Source organism: Scardinius erythrophthalmus, assembly GCF_964197995.2.
Source record: "Scardinius erythrophthalmus genome assembly, chromosome: 2".
Taxonomy (NCBI): Eukaryota; Metazoa; Chordata; class Actinopteri; order Cypriniformes; family Leuciscidae; genus Scardinius; species Scardinius erythrophthalmus.
In genome coordinates this window covers 12,943,286-12,963,686 of record NC_138222.1, presented here as the reverse complement: position 1 = coordinate 12,963,686, position 20,401 = coordinate 12,943,286, and the positions used below count along the sequence as shown (strand labels likewise).

Genomic DNA, 20,401 nt, shown 5'->3' with positions numbered 1-20,401 from the left:
GGGTCTTAAAAATCTTGCATCTACTGCAGTATTTGCAAGGCTACAGGGTTGCACTACTGGTTCTACACTGTAACACTTGCCTAATAGACTGTTTTTTAACAGGAAAAGTGGCTTTGTTGGGTCTTTGTCTACACTATCTATAAATTCTGCATGTGACATATATTGTGGGGTGTTTGGTAGTGGCTGAGCATCTGACACCCTGGTGCTAAATTCGTCCCCTGCCCTGTGGTGGCTGAAGTTTATGTCCTTCAGTCGTTTTGGCTCAATGTTCCTGACTTTCCCTGCATTCCACCTGTGCTGCTCATCTGTACATGCAAGCCCTGTCTTCCCGGTAGTAACTGCATTCTCAACCTGTCATGAGCACATTCACCTAATACGTTACCAGAGTCTGATCTATATCCATTTGCCATGTGTTTCATATTGTGTCAACCCCACATTGCTAAACTAAATTGGAAAAAAAAAAACATTCAGCAAAAATGATCGGATCACGTTATTTTTATTAAATCACAGATAAAAACAAAAATACATTTTCTTTTATTCATACCTTCCAAAGGATAGCTGCTGCATGACTGCACGATCTCCCTAACCCAGCAATACATGAACATCCGACAGTCTCTATCACCCCCGACTGCTGCAGCATAACCCAAGCAATAAGTTTAGGCTGGTTAGCACTTTGACTCCTGTCTACCTCTGCTTTTAAAAAGACATAGTCTCCGTGCTTCAGTAAAAAAATGCGCCCGACTTTATTACTAAAGAAGTAATTGAAGGCCTCGGTGCTTTTGTAATTGCGCATCTCCTCACGATGTACACCCTCCGAAAAGATAAAATAATTAATGATGTCAATATGGCTAACTCCTGGCCATAGCTTCATGTCATCCACCCAACCTGTCAATTTTGAGGGGTGTGGCACTCTGATACGGTCGCCTTCACGATCTTTTGTGATTTCATCGGCGGTCTGTAGCCACCGACTACTTCCCATCTTGACCGAAAAATTGTCTACAACTACAAACCATAGACAGTATGCTACAAACGATCACCGTAGTCTTCACGCTAGTACTAGCATTCCATGTAAACAAACACTTCAACCGGAAGTTTTAAACCGTTTAGTCAGTTGAACCCGCTATGAATCATGGGAAATAGAACGGGCGCAGAATAAGGTGGATAAAAAGAAATGCTTCAGTGCACCCGCGCACTGGCAACGGTTAACAGGTTTTTAATTAGATTGATCTGTATATAAACCCTGTGTTTAATTCTTGGTCTGTTCTCATCTTATTATGTTTGGTTGTTCTGTTCCCATGGTTAAAAACAGTGATCATTTTGTTTTGATTAATAAAGAGAAGACTGCTGCAATTAAATCGCACACTTTTATCTCATTTTGCTGCAACCAGACGTGACAGCAATAATATTTCACAATATTACTGTTTTTACTGCATTTTTTATCTCACAAATGGAGCCTTGGCGAGAACAAGAAACTTTACAAAAAGATATTATTGACCCCAAATTTTGAACTTTACACTATACCTGTATGTGTAGTAGAATAACATTCACTTTTTCGTCAAACTAATAGTTACGATTTTGACTTGCTAACAAAACAAGTTTGTATTTTTTTTTTTATAAAATGAAACATTCTCGAAATCAGCTCTGTCATCTCATCTTCAAACTGTCCCTGTATTTTATTTTATTTTTTTTAATGATGGTGGGAAGAGCAAGACGAGCATAACTCATCCACTTACAACACCTACAGCACACTCACTATAAAGAGGAATCAACATTAAAATGTCAGTGGAGACAAAGACAAAGTTACCCTCACTTTGCTGTATCAATCATGTGAAGAGTGGAGACAATAAAGATCAGCACTTAAACAGCAGCACTGACACCAACAACACGGATTGCTTTAGGAAAATACACGTAGCAAATATTCTAGTGGTCGAGTGATATGAATTTTTTATGGTTGATGTTGTAAGACTGATGCCGAACTGTCTGGACCAAGAGAGGACTACTCTCTGAGAAAACAATGGAAATTAACATTTGAACTCTCTCTTGCAAAATTAGCATCCCCATCCAAGGCACAATCACACTATGTCAATCACCTCAGTATTGTCTTACATTCTACATCTACATTTCCTTTCCTTCGCCCCCCTTCCCCCATTTCTTCTCTCCACATGCTGAGATCACCTGAAATTCACCCACAAATCTATACCTCAGTGCGACTGGTACAATGGTCTCATCCCCACAGAAGTAAAGCAAAAAGTAAGAGATTCTAAAAGTTTAGAGATATCTTGCTTACAGAGGAGGGTGGATTCTCTGCCAACGTTTTCATGCAAATTACCTTTTGTCCCCAAAAGATGTAAACTACCCAGCAATTAATGGGAATTCTTATTGTAAGTCCCCGTCTCACTTGGAAGTTTTGTCTTGGTCTTGAAGTATTAAAAGAAATGTTGCAAGAGGCTCAAGGTCATTTGTTTGCAGATCCGCTCATAATGCTGAGTGTCCTTCAGACACTGGTTTCGCCACTGGTTCAAGTGTACTTAGACTATAAAGTCTAATAAAGGGAATTTCCGTTCAGGACAACAGAATGTTGCTCGACTAACCTAAATAGGGTGAGCCTTATCTCTGTTTATTGTAATATTACTCTAACTAAGTGTACATGGGAAACCATGGCATGACCAAACCAAAGCTAAAATCAGAGAAAGAAATGTTGGTCAGCTTACATCTGTAGTATTGGCCATGACCTCTGACTAGAGAGAGCGTTAATTTCATTCAAGTGTATACAGGTCTATGGGAACTAAACAAAATACTTTTAGAGATAGCAAGCATGAGTGCGCTTCTCTAAATAGTATAGTCAATTACCCCTGCCCAGTGACCAAGACTGGTGAATTTGTGATCACAAAGCAACATTGGTTTCCAAATGAACAAGTGTAATTTCAACAAAATTAAATCGAATAATGAAGTGTCTAGATAAATTATCATCTAAATTACCAATTACCAATAACTAAGGTTGCGATAAAATGGAGTCAGATAGAAGTAAATTGGAATTAAACTACTTTGCCACGCTGAAAAGAAAGAATGCGCAGTACTCCTTCACCTGCTTATCGGAAACTGTTGTTGGCCTTACAACCAATATCTTGGCTAATATAAAATTACACTTACATGAACTAACAATAGAAAATACTTCTAAAGCATTTATTAATCTCAGTTAGTGTTAATTTCAACATTTACTAATACATAATGAACCTGAGTTAACATAAACTAAAAATGTACAGTGCAGTTGCATTTTTATTAACTAATGTTAACAAAGATTAACAAACACTGTAACAAATGTATTATTCATTGTTAGTTAATGAGTTAATTAACTAACGTTTACTAATGGGACCTTATTGTAAATGTAAGTGTAAGTTGTAAGTTTATGATTAATTTGAAGTTAATATATTGTAGTCTATATATTGTTAGTATAAAACCATTACGCCTGTGGAGAGTCATATGTTGCACAACATATGGCAACATATAATGTGTGTGTTTAATGTATTTGTAAACATTTTAAGGAACACTGAATATGAATTCAATTAATGTCTAATAAAGGTTGGTTTAAAGCACTTAATTAATGACATTTTCCCATTTTCAAGTGAGAACTATTTACTCATAATAACCAATTATCATTTCCTTTTCTATGAGCTAATTAAACAATATTAATTGTGTTAATTACAGTGACAAATAATAAAGAACTCACTATTTGTATATAGCCTATTCATGTATTAATGTAGAGAATAACTTTGAATTAACTATAAACTAATAAATTGTTAATGATTTGTAAGTAATTTATAACTGTATACTTGTTATAAGGTTGTTGCCAACTTTTTTTTAAATAACAATAATAATAATAATTTTGAACTTTGATTAAAAAAATATCAGCCAATACATAATATAAAAATGCCAAATATCATGATATTATCGCCCTTGGCAATAATATATTCAGAGAAATTTATTCCTAAATGCTGTTCATGTCAAATTCATCCAGTTATATTTATTTACTAAAGCACATCATGCACTGAAAACCTTCAATGTGTGCAACTCAAGCGTTATCTGTGTTTGACAACATGAAGTGAAGTGTGTTTCCTGCTGAGTGTGTAGAGAGAAGTGAACACTGTGACCCGCGAACGCAGCGTGAGTGACGGCGTCCTACAGATGGCAGCAGAAACACGCCACAGGAGGAAGAACACGATGAAGAAAGGGAAAGCGACAGAATAGGGGAAGGACTAAATAAAGAATGGCTGCAGACGGAGTGAGAATCGTTGGCTGATGGAGAGGTGTAGATCTTGTCCCACTGCTTTGCGCCATTAGACGGCACGGAAAGAAAAGATAAAGGAGAGAGAGGGAGGAGGTCGATCAAGGGAGCAGCTCTTAATTGCCTTTTCACTCATTAATGCCCACACCTCCACAATCATTAATTACAACAAAGAGAGTGAGAGAACAGCTAAATTCAGACACATAATAAATGTAAGGCCTGAATTATGTTGGTATTTTAACTTTTGAATGATTAATTTAATAAGTATGAAAATGTATTATGAATATTAATATTATCAGGACAGTTTGTGCAGCATACTCTGCCATTCAAATGTTTGTGGTCAGTAAGATTTGCAATGTTTTTGAAACAAGTCTCTTCTATTTACCAAGGCTGCATTTATTTCAGTGGTTCTCAAACTTTTCCAGCGTAAGGCCCCCTTTTGTGTAGGGTGCATCGCTTTGGGGCCCCCCAAATTACACATTACATGACACAAAACAGCCTCAAACTTACAATTTTAATTAAAGTAAAAGCATATTAAATTATAAAATGCTGAAACATCAATTATGTTAGTTGGTAGCCTTATTTCTCTAATGTTTGATTACACAATTCATGATAAATTTCATAAAATGGAACAAATTGTCATGAAACTGTTTTGACAGTTAGAAATGGTATTGCATTGAAACTGATGCTTTCAGAAATTTTTGTTTAGGAAAAATGCAACAAAATGACAGTGAAGGTGTTTTTTTTTTTTTTTTTTACCACCGCTGTGGTAAAGGGCCAACCACCGACGTTTATGCATAAAAGTGCATTAAAAAAGAACAATAGGCAAAGTCCTTGAACATGGAAAGAAACAGAAATAACATGAAATTTTGGAAGCAAGCCAAGTTTAATTATATTTCCCCACAAAGATAAATGTTTCGTCATATCCTGCTCTGCGCTTTGAGAAGACTGTGGGACACGAGCAGGACAGAGCCCATCAAGCACAAATTGTGTAAAAATGTAACTATCGAAACTAACAAGATACAGTGTTTTTCTCTTTTGCCATAGTACAGGATGCAAATACAGGGATTAAAAGTGAACGAAAGAACGTAACATTTATAATCCCATCCAAAAAGAGACGTGACTTAGGATTTGAGAAAAAAAAACAAGAGATTCCATGTCCAGACAGAGGAACAGAATAGGTTATTGTTAGTTTGTGGAATATTGCAAAACAGAATACCAAGCCATGTCGGTTTAGTATTCTGTTTTGCGTTTTTCCACAAATGTTTCCTTGGTCGAGACGTAACATTTGGCTGCTAACCTAACATTTCTTTTGTGAAAAAAGCTTTGAACTTCACTTATGTCCCGAAATCAACGTAAAGCAACATTCACGTGCACAAAATGTGTTTTTGCTTACTGCCGTGGGCCAGTTACCGACACAGCCCTTAACAAAAGTAATTAATATTTAATATTCATTTACCATTCACAGTAAATGCAGATGAACATTTCATTTACATATTTTTAATTCAATTCTTAAAAAAAAAATGTTCTAGAACTTTTGTCTAGACCCCATCCCCCCCCCTCTCTCTCTCTCTCTCTCTCTCTCACACACACCTCACACATTTTGTAAGTCCAGATGTATTTACCTTAAATTATTTTTCATTTTTTTTTTATTAACGTAAATATTAAACTAATTATTTAAAACTATGTTTTAAGTGCAATTCAAAGTTTGTCAATTCAATTCAAATTCACACTCATGAATAAAAAAACAAAAGGGAGCCTTAATTTCTCAAATTCAGAATTTTGGCCAACCTGACACGCACACAACACTGGGTTTCCATGTTTTATGGGGACATTCCATAGGCATAATGATTTTGTATACTGCATATTCTATCCCCCTACACTACCCCATACCCATCAACCTATCACAAAAAAACTTTATTTTAGATGTTCAAAAAAGATAATTCTGTATGATTTATAAGCTGTCTTCTCATGGGGACCAAAAATATTTGCCCACAAGGTCAACATTTACTGGTATTAGTATTACCATACTTGTGGGGACATTTGGTCCCCATAACGTAGGGAATACCAGGACCACACACAGACACACACACCACCCCCCTCACCTGCTCTTAAGGTGCTGGATGCTGCCCAGGCATTTGAACTGTCCGTTCACCATGATGGCCATACGCGTGCAGAGCGCTTCACACTCCTCCATACTGAAAGCAGACAGACACACACATATTTCAACACATGGCAGCATTAGGAAAGGTTTCCACTGACTGTTTTCATCTAAATCTGGCCGTTCCTCAGCATGAATCTCTGGAGAAACACCATCAAAGCATCAGAAACCTCAGAGCTCAGGATCCGCTTCCAACCAGATTCAAATGAGACTCATTATGAAGCACATGAAAGCCTTTCACCTGCACAGCCAGCCAATGAGACAGAGTCAGAAAAACAAACTGATTTGCTGCCAAATCGTGGGACAAACGTACATTAGCTCAATCTCTAAACTGTCATATTGCCAGGGAGCGACACATTGCATCAATTAGCGAAAGATGTGACCTTCCCTTTACATACAAACATATCAGTAACTGACATAATAAAGGTTCACATATGAGACGGAAATCATGCTCTGTACATTAGACATGAAGATCTGAACTTTATGAAATATGCTCATAAGTAATGTTTATTAAAGTTAGACCAGGAACAAGCTAGAGCGAAGGTGAAATGCACAGAAGAGGATTTTTTAATTAGTTTTGTGTTATATAATATTGGGCCCTATCTTGCACCCAGCGCAATTAACTTTGTACACCGACGCATGTATCATTCCTATTTTGCACCCGCGCAAAGCGGACTTTTCCCTCCACAGATGCACGTCGGTAAGTTAGGAAATAGACTTGCGCTCCTGGGGGCAGTTCAGCGCAAAGAGGAGGCGTGTTCCGGCGCAAACGTTCCTTTATGCTATTTTGCAGGTTTAGAAAACAATTGCGCCACTAACCAGGAAAAAATTGTTTAAAGTCAGTGGCGCGTCTACACAGAAGCAGCAGTTTTCATTTTTGCAAATCATACATTATTATGATAGACAGATAGATAGATAGATAGATAGATAGACAATTTGTTATAAAAGCATACATCTAGCTTACACATTTACCCAAATTATCATACGCCTGTTTAACCGAAGTTAATTTGGGTGGGTTTCTCCATTTCAATGTCACTTCTCTCTTTTTAACGGCCGTGACGAGAGCATTGCTCTCCTTGGCTGTGAACCGCTCCTGGTGTGCGCCTGGCAAATCCGCCGTTACAATAGCAATCCGCTATAGAAAAAAGCGTGTCTGCTCTTAAAGGGAATGTGAGATGACGCTCTGATTGGTTTATTTCACGTTATGCCCAAACCACACCTATGAGTAATGAAGCTACTTCAGACCAACCCCTTTTAGATTTGTGCCTGGCGCAAGAGTCATTTATCCCGCCGGTATAATAGCAACAGCGCCCAAGACCCGCCCACAAAGTTACTTGCGCTTTGCGCTTGACACTTGCGTTTCAGATCGTTAAAATAGGGCCCATTGTGTGCGATTTACATGTATGTATTAATATGTATATGTAATTTACAATAACGTTTGATTATATGATTTATCTTTTAACTCATGTTGGCTATGAGAACTAAACTGAGATTTAATGTCATATCCAAATAACTAAGAGATTTGACATATTTAAAAAAGGGAATTAATATTACATAATAATGAAAATATACAGTGTTTTGTTATTCCATAGCAAACCGTTGGTAGTAGTAAACTATTTTTATATAATCAATATGACACAAGTAGGAGTGCGATATGGCTCAGCCATAGGTAATCCCAGCCGTGCTGATACAGAGCCATATCGCACGACTACAAGAGTCATATTACGTTTATACAACAGTTTGACGGCACTGTCAAGTGTGGAAGTGTGGAAATAAATAAGAAACAACGGGGTGTATTAAAAACCCCTCTTGTGTGTGGAGCTACTTCATTTTGCTACAGATTCAAATCTCCAGTTGACAGTTTACCAGTTGAGCCCAAGACTCCGTAACTAATTCGAAAATGTCAATTTAGAACTTGGAACAAAGGAACACTGAGTTGCTTTATTGAAGCTATTATATTATTTCTTATTCCATGGTTTATCTGAATACTTGATTCAGATTGGCTGGAAGTTGTGCAATAAAACAGACGCCTGCATTGACGGGCACTTGTGTGAGAGGGTTATGAGACATTAGTTTAAAAGAATACAAAGACATTTTATTGGTCATAACTTCAGGAGACACTGGACAAATTTGAAACTTGTATCTACCACATGGGGTTCGTGCAAGCTATCAAATGAAGTATACTTTGATAGGCTACGATTTGACTGTAGGCATACACTAGCACACTGTACCTACTTAACCACATTCCGACAATTGTATACCTAGTAAACTAAATCTGAAAAATAAATAAAAAAAAAAATAAATAAAAAAAACCTTTTGGGGACATCCTCATTTGTAAAAAAAAATGCTAAAAATATAAAGTTTTTCAAACTACAAAAATGCAGGAAGATTTCATGTTATAGTTGCTGCATTTAAAACCAACAGAAGTCTATGGAACAGCCCATTTAGACAGCTGAGTAAAGGTGTACGCTAGTTACCTGTGTGAGGTGAGAATTACAGATCTCCCCTCCTTGATCACACTGAGGATACAGTCCCACAAAAAACGGCGGGCCTTGGGGTCCATACCTGTGGTGGGTTCATCCTGCATGCACACACACACACACACACACACACACACACACACACACACACACACACACACACACACACACACACACACACACACACACACACACACACACACACACGACAATGTAGTCTGTGAAACAGTATGCATTATGCAGTGAGAAAGATTTTAAACAGCAGTTTACTACAGTGCAGTGCTGTCACATGACCTTATTATGTTGCATATTTAAAGTCAAGTCAGGGTAACACTTTACAATAAGGTTTCATTTGTTAACATTAGTTAACTACATTAGTTAACATGAACTAACAATGAACAATACTATACAGCAGTTATTACTCTTAGTTAATGCAAATTTTTAATTGCAATAACAACATGTACTTACTATATAATCCAGGGTTAGGGTTTGGTTTTGGGTTAGTTTCATGTAATTATGCACAATTTCTGGTTATTACTGCAGTAAGTACATATAACGTGTAACAAAGACACTGAAAAATAAAGTGTTACCAAAATGTGCATATTATACACAGAACATGTGCTATATATTGCACTAATAATTGTTAGTATGCAATTCCAAACAAGATGTACATTGGATGTAGAAATGGATAACGTGATCTTAGACCCTGAATCAGAGAATCATTACATGACGACATCCCTCCGTCCTCTGCAGTGATTCAGAGCGGGACGGACACGCTGCGAGCACCTGCCTCGTAATTCCGCCTTTAATTAGCATCCGCAGAGAGTGAATCAGGAGTTATTCTGCAGGTTATGAACGTGGATTACTTCATATGAGCCTCCGTCAGGCAGAATGAGATTTTAATGCCAGCAAACAGAGGCGCGAGTGCGGAATGTAAAATCTCGCTTGGAAATACATTAAAAATGTCCCACGAGTGACCTGGAGTGCTGTGTTCTTTTCTTCTTTAATCTTTTCTATCGTTATTCCTCTATTCATTTTATCTTTAATCCTCAAGGACGTTCTCTACCGTCTGTGTGTGTGTGTGTGAGTGTGTTTATTTTGTGGATAAAACGGTCCCTAGAAGTGAGCTATATTTGAAAGAAAAATGTCCTTTCAGAGACAAGGTAAAAATGAATAACGAAATTCATACAGCTCAAATCATAGTTTCATTAATGTTTTTGGTCACAATTTACAATAGGTTCCATTTGTTAACATTAGGTGACGCATTAGAAGAAGATGAACAAACAATGAAAATACTTCTAAAGCATTTATTAATCTTGTAAATTTTAGCAGACTTGAAATTATTTAAGGTCAAGGTCAAAAGTTTATTTATATAGCACCTTTAGACAACACGAATGTTGACCAAAGTGCTTCACAAGTAGAGCAAAATACACACATAGTAAAACAGAACATATCAAAATTCCAACCAAAAACCAAAAAAAAAAATAATAATAATAAAACAGAAAAATGTATAATAAGCAAAAGATAGTCATAACCTGGTACATCACAAAAACTGCAACCCCATAAGTTGCAGTTTAATGTTAATTTTAACATGTACCAATACATTATTAAACTCAGTTAATATTAATATTGCTGAGCTAGCATGAACAGTCGAATTTGTATTAACTGACGTTAACAAAGATTAAGAACACTGTAACAAATGAATTTCTCATTGTTAATGTTAGTTACAGTAATACATCAACTAATATTAACTAATGGGATCTTATTGAAAAGTGTTACAAAGTTTTCTTCTAGGTGTAGGGTTATGGGTGAGAATCGTTTCAAATCCTCAAATAAATGTATGGTGCCTCAAGAAAACAAAATGAGATTTGCATATATATAATGAGGTTTACTTTTGTGGAACCACATGCACTTATTATTATTTATAGACCTTATGTACTGTAGCCCCGCTCCTTTTCAGCGTCGCACTCATTGTGTTCTGTCTTCCAGTTAGTATTTCCACAGCATGAAGAAAAGATCTTACAGATTTATGAATAAACAGCTTGTTTTAAAATCTCCCCGGTCTACTGGTATTTGTTATGACATCCACTTCGAACATTGCAATGTTTTCGTTAATTCGTTAACTCTGCAATAAGTAAATCCACCAGTTATTTACTCTTCGACAGTGAAGCCATAGAAATATACAGAGAATATATAGAGGCACATAAGGTCTATAGATTCTGAAATGTTCCTGCACATTCATTCATTAACGGAAAGGCTCCACCCACTTTCTCCTGCAGCCAATCAGAACAGAGCTTTGCGCTAATACCCACATGACTCTGACAATATAAAGCGACAGGAGAGTTTGGAACTTCAAATCAGACTGAATATCAAGGTTTGTTTTGTTTACAGTCTGCTGTTAGATGTGTTTGCACTGTTAGCACTTACACACACGCCAGAATCTGTAAATTCTCTGGAGTCATATAATCATTTCTGTGGGTGTGAATAAACATTAATCAGTGTCAACAAACAAACTAGATAACCTGAATAGGTATTATATCTTGATAATGGCTGAAGCTTTTATTATTGTACTATGCAGCATTAAAACAGGCTGAAAGATTTTTGTTTGTTTTTTAGTTTGTATTCTTTTTATTTATTAACAAGATGTCAGCGAAATTACATTTCTCAGGATGTTGGAAAAAGTCAATTGTCAATACACTGCAAACTGTTTTATTCTTTCTGTATGATTTCTGCTCTACTGTGCATCACATCACTAGAATATATAATCAGCCCATTAGAGAGAATGATCATAGTGCTGCTATATGTCACCTGTGTCTTTAATTCCTGTCTAATAATAGCTAAAGGTGAAACCTGAAATAGAAAGACATTTATGTCCTTTGTTGAAGACAGAACATATAATTATTTTAGAGTGGGAAAAATAAAAAGACTGACACTGGGTGTTAAACAGACCACTTGTGTAGTTATCACTGTGCCATTTATTATGCTTTTATGCATTCATAGCATGAAATCCTGTAGGACATGCAGCCGTACTGAAAGCAAAATGAGCTGCACATTAGCTGAAGCCCAGGCATTGTCTGAAATCGCCCCATATACCCTTAAATAGGACACTTTAGATCTAATATTGTCACATGGTATCAATGCTGATGCTGTTGAAATTCTGCAGCAGAGCGATGACATCTCAGGTCATTATTTAGTTTTGTGCATGCTCCATTTAGCCAAGGAAGCAAAGCCAACTACCTGTTACAAATATGGTAGAACTATCACTTCTACCACTAAAAATTGCTTTATAAATAATCTTCCTGATCGGTTTAATCTCCTCAGCATCCCAGATAGCTTAGAACTCAATTTTGCAACAGAAACTATTGACTCCAGCGCATTAGAGACAGTTGCTCCTTTGCGTTTACATAAGATTAAATAAAATAGTCCAATGCCGTGGTAAAACGAGCACCCTTAAGAATGCAGCCCCAAAAATGTAATGCAATTGGAAATAAACAAAACTAGGTTTTTCGCTTTTCGTGGAAAGAAAGCATTATTGCATACAGAAAGGCCTTAAAAACGGCAAGTTCTGCTTATATTATTTTTTGACTTTCTTAGAAGAAAACAAACACAACCCTAGGTATTTATTTGATACAGTGGCTAAATTAACAAGAAATAAAGCTTCAACTTATGACGCTTCCAAACAGCACAGCAGTAATAACTTTATGAACTTCTTTACTTGCAAGATTGATAATATTAAAAAGAAAATTATAACCATGCAACCGTCTACCACAGTATCACATCAGACAGTGCATTGTAGTGTCCATGAGGAAAAATTCCATTCATTCATTGCTATAGGAGAGGAAGAATTACCTTAACTCATTGAATCATCTAAATCAACAACATGTACATGTATGTTAGACCCTATACTGACTAAGCTACTGAAAGAGATGCTTTCAGAGGTCATAGATCCTTTTCTTGAACTCATTAATTCATCTGTCATTAGGATATGTACCTAAAACTTTTAAGCTGGCTAGTATTAAACCTCTTATTAAAAAACGCAACTTGATCCTAGAGAATTAGTCAATTACAGGCCTATCTCGAATCTACCCTTTCTGTCAAAAATACTAAAAAAAGGTAGTATCCTCACAACTATGTTCTATTTTAGAAAAAATAAATGATATCAGTGAGAATTTCTATTCAGGATTTAGACCATATAATAGTACTGAGACTGCTCTTATTAGAGTTACAAATTATTTGCTCTTATCATCTGATCTTGGTTGTTTCTCTCTATTAGTGTTATTGGATCTTAGTGCTGCATTTGACACTATCGACCACAACATTCTTTTGACTTGAAAATTATGTTGGCATTTTGTGGAATTGCATTGGCATGGTTTAAATCATACTTATCTGACCGGTATCAGTTTGTAGCAGTAAATGAACAGGAGTCATACCGATCGCAAGTTCAGTATGGCGTACCTCAAGGCTCAGTACTAGGACTGTTGCTTTTCACCCGGTACATGCAGCAATAGGATATATCATTAGGAAGCATGGTGTTAGTATTCACTGTTATGCTGATGAAACTCAGCTCTATATTTCTACATGCCCCGACGAAACATACCAATTCACAAAATTAACGGAATGCAAAGCTGATATAAAAAAATGGATGACTAGTATTTTCCTATTACTTACTTCTGAAAAAAAAAAAACCCATATGTAATAAACTAGAATACTGTCAAACACCTTGATGGCTGCTCTTTAAATTCTTTTTTGTCAGTCAGGAACCTGTGAATGCTCTTTGATACCAATCTTTCATTTAAAAGCCACATTTCTAGCATCTGTAAAACTGCATTCTTCCATCTTAAAAATATATCACACGACATAATGCTCTCAATGACAACTGCGGAACAGTTAGTCCATGCGTTCATGACCTCAAGGCTAGATTATAATGTAATGCTCTACTGGGTGGTTGCCCTGCACGTTTAATAAACAAACTCCAGCTGGTCCAAAATGCAGCAGTTAGAGTTCTTTCTAGAACCAAGAAGTATGACCATATTAGCCCGGTTCTGTCAACACTGCATTGGCTCCCTATTAAACATTGTATACATTTTTTTAAATCTAGCTTATTACTTACAGCACTAATATAGCACTAAATGGTTTAGCTCCCAAGTACTTGAGCGAACTCTTAACACATTATAGTCCTTCACTAGCCTGGGTGCCAGCCCGAACCCTGCCCACAACATTTTTTGGTCTGGAAGTTCGGTCTGGACTCGATCCATTGAGGAGTAATTATGCTCGGCTCCCAAAAGGCCGAGCCAATCAAATTGCCAGGGCGGGCTTTAATCGATGATGGACAGATGATCTGCGGTTACGTAATCACCCACGTCATCAAAGAGCGGTTGGGTTGAATTAGTTTACAACAAAGACGACTGCAGCTGGAGAATTAAGATTTCACGAGTTCACACTTACAAATAAGTCAGATAGAATAAAAGCGTATATGACGTGCTGTCCGAGGAGAGGGCTGTGGGCTTGGTAGCCATACTCCCCCCATACTCATATTCCTGGTTGAGAGAGAACAAGACAAGAGTGAGGATTCGGGGTGGTGGAGGGATGCTGAAAAACTGTCAAGGAGTGTTAGGTAAGTTGACAGAGTGAATATGCTTCCTCGGTAACGTTAGACATGGTATTGTTTGATGACAAGTTGATATTGGATTGATTATTTGTACGTGCTCCTCCCGAACTTTGTTTATGAAACATCATGTTTAGATTCCGCCATCGCGTCTGTTATAGAAGATATCGACAGCGCATTCATTTTAAAAGAGGAACAGAGAGCCGCGCCCGCGAGTCCGCGACATTTTGTTGGTTGAAAATATGAATGAAGAGCATGCATCATTTACTCCGTTGCTCTGATTGGTTGTAGGTCTATCCAATTGAGTGCAGAGGTTTTTTTTTTCCCTAGTTCGGTTGAGACACGCCCCATAATCAAATCTCTATGGAGCGGTATCAGACTCACATTCTGACTAGAATATGAGTATGACGAAGTCAGGCTAGTCCTTCACGTCTATTGCGATCTAAAAATTCTGGCCAGTGGATAATACCTAGAATATCAAAATCAACTGCAGGTGGTAGATCCTTTTCCTATTTAGCACCTAAACTTTGAAACAGTCTTCCTAGCATTGTTCGAGAAGCAGACACACTCTGTCAGTTTAAATCTAGACTAAAAAGACATCTCTTTAACCTGGAATACACATAGCACATTATCAAGTTCTATTATTCAAATCAGTTACATTAAGTGATTGTTAGGCTACATAAACTAGGTCAGCTGGAACCGGGAACACGTCCTATAACACCTGATATACTTGTTACATCATACGAAGAATGGCATCTTTGCTCTCTGTTTATTCCAAGGTAGTGTTGTCAAAAGTACCGACTTCAGTACCAAGTCGGTACTGAAATTTAAAAAATGTGACGCTTTGAGCGCTGTTGAGCGGAATCGTAAACACCTCTGATTGCCCATTGTACTCACGCGCTCATCGAATATGTCTGTGATTGGCTACAATGATCAGCGCTTCAAATACATGTTGTAAATATACATCAATGACGCTCTTCACCGAGCGCTTACACAGATACAAATGGTCACATTTGAAAACAGGTGTCTATCAGCGGACCGGTTCGCTGATAGACATCTGCTTGTGCTTTCAAACACTCCCGCTCCTGTTTTTTAAAACACTTTCAAACACTTCTGTGTGCTCTCAAACGCTTCCGTGCGTTGATCATTTGTAGCCAATCACAGACATATCCGATGAGCGCATGAACACATTGGCCAATCAGAGGTGTTTACGATTCCGCTCAACAGCGCTCAAAGCGTCACATTTTAAAAATTTCAGTACCGAGTTGGTACAGAAGTCTGTACTTTTGACAACACTATTCCAAGGTTTACTGTAGTCAGCCGGATGCGGGCCGTATCCAGATCAGATGGAGGACCTGCGCTTAGACACGACCACAACGCATCCCTGAAGTGTAGTGGTGTAATGTAACGAAGTAATAATACTTTTTGGAGAATCTGTACTTTACTTGAGTTTTTATATTACTTTCAACTATCACTTTTACTCCACTACATTTCCTAAATACAATTTATACTTTTACTCCAATACATTTCCCCACATCATATTCGTTCCATACTACAAAATAAAGTAGGAAGAACACAGACTGCAAGCAAGCATGTTCTGTGTGTGCGACTGCTTTCAAACGCCTGTGGCGTGCAAGGGTTTCTATTTCCAACATGTTTTTGTAGCGTTGAGGATTGTAGCCAATCACAGGCATCTCTGTTGAAAGCAATGGCCAATCAGAGGTGATTACTGTAGGTAAGTCAGAATTTTTTTTAACTCAAGTTCACTTCAACTTCAATTATAACACCAAAGTGTAGGCACGATGTAAATAAGACATTCGTTGTGCAGTGTGTAGCTAGATTCATTGATTATAACAAGGAATTTTCGCATGATTGAGTAAGCTCTTTGCCTGCTTTCTGTATATAAATAGGCTAAATCCATAATCCATTCACAATTTGAAGAAAAGTTTCGGTTGTCATGCTTTCAAGAGGACCAATGTCCACGTATACTGCAAAGTCTCAGGAGTGAGTGACAAACACATTTAATTATGCGAGTGAATCCGCAAAATTTTTCCACAAGTTCCGCTCAACGGTCGTGTCGAATGAATTCCCACAAAATGAATTTTGTCAGTTTCCCTTGTATCTATACACAATCATTCAAAAGTTTGGGGTCAGAAAAAAAATATTTAATAAATTTTTTTTTAGATAAAGAAAGAAAATCTTACCGACCCCAAATTTTTTGAATGGTAGTGTATCTACTTTGTTATACTCCCATGTTAGTCTGTAAGTTTCTGAGTCAGCCTGTTTTCTGACTGCGAGTCAGATTCTGATCTGAAACTCTCACCTGCTTTATTGATTTGTGTTGGAGGCTTTACTCCTTTGAACCGATCTGTCTGAATACTTCTGTTTGATTTCGGTCTCTGCAACTCAGACTGAGTTTTCTTTTTGGGATTTTCACTTTCAAATAAATCTCATCTCACTGTCTTCCCATATTGTTCTAGTCATACCAAGCTCCTAAATATATTTTTGGGTAGAAATTAAAAAATCTTTATACAATAAATCCTAAAATATTTTATCAGGTAGAAATTGTGAGAAAATATATATTTAAAAATCCTTATTCAGTAAATCCCAAACAAATGGAAAAATATATTTAAAAAAATTTTGGGGGGTAAAAAATGTTGTAATATTAAGGGGACTTGGAGTCAAAAAGAATGAGAAGCAGAGTATTAAAGCCATATCCCTCAGTGGCCCAAGGCTGGTTGAGACTGGTCAGTACCGGGCTGGGAGACCTCCTGAAAAAAACAAGTTGCTGCTGGAAGAGTTGTTAGTGAGGTCAGCAGGGGTGCTCATCCTGTGGTCTGTGTGGGTCCTAATGCCCCAGTAAAGTGACGGGGACACTATACTGTAACAACCACCGTCCTTCAAATGAGACGTTAAACAGAGGTCTTGACTCTCTGTGGTCAATAAAAATCCCATGGCACTTCTCGTAAAGAGTAGTAGTGTAACCCTGATGTCTTGGGTCAAATTCCTTGCATTTGTCCAGATCAATCATGGTCTCCAAATAAACCCCATCAACTGAATTGGCTTGATCACTCTCTCTCCTCTCCACCTAGCTGGTGTGTGGTGAGCGCATTGGTGCAACTGTGGCTGCCATCATCCAAGTGGATGTTACACACTGGTGGTGGTTGAGGAGTAGGGTAGTAATGATATTCAAACCGAACCGTAAAACCGCCCAGCCCTAGCCCAATGTTGAGGTTGACCTCACTTTACCTTATGTCACAAAACTAATTCCTCTTCCTTGACATTTGATTAAATAGTAATTGGGGTGTAACAGTACACATATTAGTCCCGCACATTTTCATGTGTCTTTCAGTGTCCATGGCTTGGTAGTCAGCTAAATATATGCACTATATTAGCCTATATATTCATTTTATTTTACTTAACCTGTTAATGATGTTTTGATTATTTAATGTATGTTTAAAATAATATTTGATAATTGAAAATGACAGCCAGTGTGTAAATTACTGTATTTCAACAACGAATTGGAGTAAAAACATATAATTAAATGTATAAGTTAGTTAATGCAAAAACTGCCTTATGTGCAGCTTACATGTTTGCATACAATTCGTTATTTGAGTGTTGATTAATATTTCTAAAAATAAATAGCAACTTAATTTAGGATAACAGTTTGGGCTCCCTATATATTTTACAGCATTAGCAGAGATAATATTTTTTATCCTTAAGAAACTTTAAATTATAACTGAATTAATTTAAAGAAAGAGACACAATTTGTTCAGTAAACCACTGTTTAAAAATAAAAATAAATAAATTTTATGTTTAGTTTTCTCTCCCCTGCTGTACCAAACCATACTGAACCGTGACGTCAAACCCGAACCGGCAGTTTTGTATACCGTTACACCCTTATTGAGGAGAGACCCCCAATATGATTGTAAAGCACTTTGGGTGTACAGTAGCTCATAAGAAAAGCATTATATAAATGTATAAAAATATAAAAAGTATTGTGTATCCGTTGGCACTACGATACTCAATTCTGTAGACACTGTACATTTACACAGATTCACAATAAAAAAATAGAAAGATTGAACTCAAGAACACATCCCAGCTTCTATTGAGCTTCTATTGTAGCTTGTGCTGGATGTGTGTATTTGAGCACAGACAGAAATAAAGACAAGTTTATCGACTTGCTCAGATGAATCGGTGCTGATTGTCTGAATTTTGATAGGACGGTGAAGTGATCTGGAGTGCCAGGTGTGTGTGTGTGATGAGCGTGTCTTACCAGGAAGACCAGAGGAGGGCAGCCAATCAGAGCCATGGCAGTGGAGAGTTTGCGCTTGTTGCCGCCGCTGTACGTTCCTGCAGATTTCTCTGAGTATTTCACAAGGCCGAGCTTCTGAACACCCCACTCAGCCACCTTGAAAGACAGAAAGAGAGAGAATATCACTGCATATACATCCATTCAAATAAACATCCACCCATTCAACACTAAAACTAAGATGAAATTATTGATTTAAAACCCAAAATAACATAAAATAAAATAAAACCAACATCAATATGTGACACGATACTGATACAACGTTAACGATGTACGAAACGAAACGAAAGAACCAATTGCTGAAACCAAATAAAACTATAATGAAATTAAAGGGGCATTTCACCCATTTGAACATTGTTTTTTATTTAAAGTGGGTCATATATGTAGTCGAAATGTAAAAGAAATTTTGAATTTGGTGCCTTTGTGACCGAGAAAAGACAAAAAATAACTTCAGGACGCATTTGTATGAAAGACAACAACTCCCACAATGCACCACATTGCACAGCTACGCAAGCCACTCCCACTAATCCAAAAAGCACATATCTGCCTATAAGAGAAATCACTCTTCCGTCTACAAGGCTAGCTACCACCAGAGCTTGAAATTAATTTCACATTCACACAAAATGTCTAGTTAGTTGGCGAACTCATTAGTGCATTACTCCTCGTTTGTATTTCTTTCGAAAAGGTGAATTATTGCATGGTACCTGGATGTTCAGTCAGAACATTATGCGGTGCGAAACTAGGAAACTAGTTCACAACACAAACGTCCGTGTCCTCGTCTGATTCAGAGATTTCGTCCAGGAGAAATTGTCATCGTTGAAATTCTTTGCCGCAGACGGACTCTATCTCTGTGTTCGTAGCGGTTCGTAGTTGCATAGTGAGATCACCGGCGCCACCAGTCCGCCCTAATTCGAGCCAGTCCGGGCTCCTCGTCCGCGGCAGGCAGGTCTTCTGCCTCGGCTGCTCTTCGCTATAATGCGGCTTGTAAAAGTAGCCACAGACACCTGATTCAAGCATCCGACTTCCGAAATCCTCTTCCTCTAGTCTATATCATATTGAGCACTCTCCTCCGCTATTGTCATAACTTTACATCTGTCTCCACAGCGCCTGTTAGCTTAGCTTCAAACAAGATGGAGGATATTGCTTTCAGTTTCAGAGAGTAAAGTCCCACCCACTGATCTGTAATAGGTCTGTAGCGTGAGCGGGTCCCGCCCCCTGGGAGAGATGAGGAACGAGTGCTTGTAGTCTCAACAGAAATCCCCCCCTCTAACACTTCCTCCTACAATGACGCAAAATGACGATTTTTGCGTCATTGTAGGAGGAAGTGTAAGAGGTAAATAACAGATTTCTCCCGTATCAGGGAAAAATGAAAGAGTGTTGCACGACCATTCAATAGTATGACTGGGTTTCTAACAATGCAAAGCTTAATGCAAATGGGTGAAGTGTCCCTTTAAAGGATCATTTTTTTGATATTATATATTTTTTCTCGCAATTGTGACTTGTGAGAATTGCAAGAAAAAAGTCAGAATTGCAAGCTATAAACTCGCAATTGTGAGATATA

General features: G+C 37.5%; 1 protein-coding gene across 1 annotated transcript in view; it reads right to left on the bottom strand.

Annotated features, from left to right (window-relative positions):
• Nucleotides 1-20,401, bottom strand: part of LOC308685804 (phospholipid-transporting ATPase ABCA1) — a gene marked incomplete at its 5' end in the record, with an annotated part of 250,800 nt that overhangs the window by 10,397 nt on the left and 220,002 nt on the right. Inside the window, 3 exons of the mRNA XM_081357814.1 lie at nt 6,388-6,480; nt 8,921-9,024; nt 18,805-18,939. Coding sequence (XP_081213940.1) covers nt 6,388-6,480; nt 8,921-9,024; nt 18,805-18,939 — 332 coding nt within the window. The remainder of the gene's footprint in view (nt 1-6,387; nt 6,481-8,920; nt 9,025-18,804; nt 18,940-20,401) is intronic.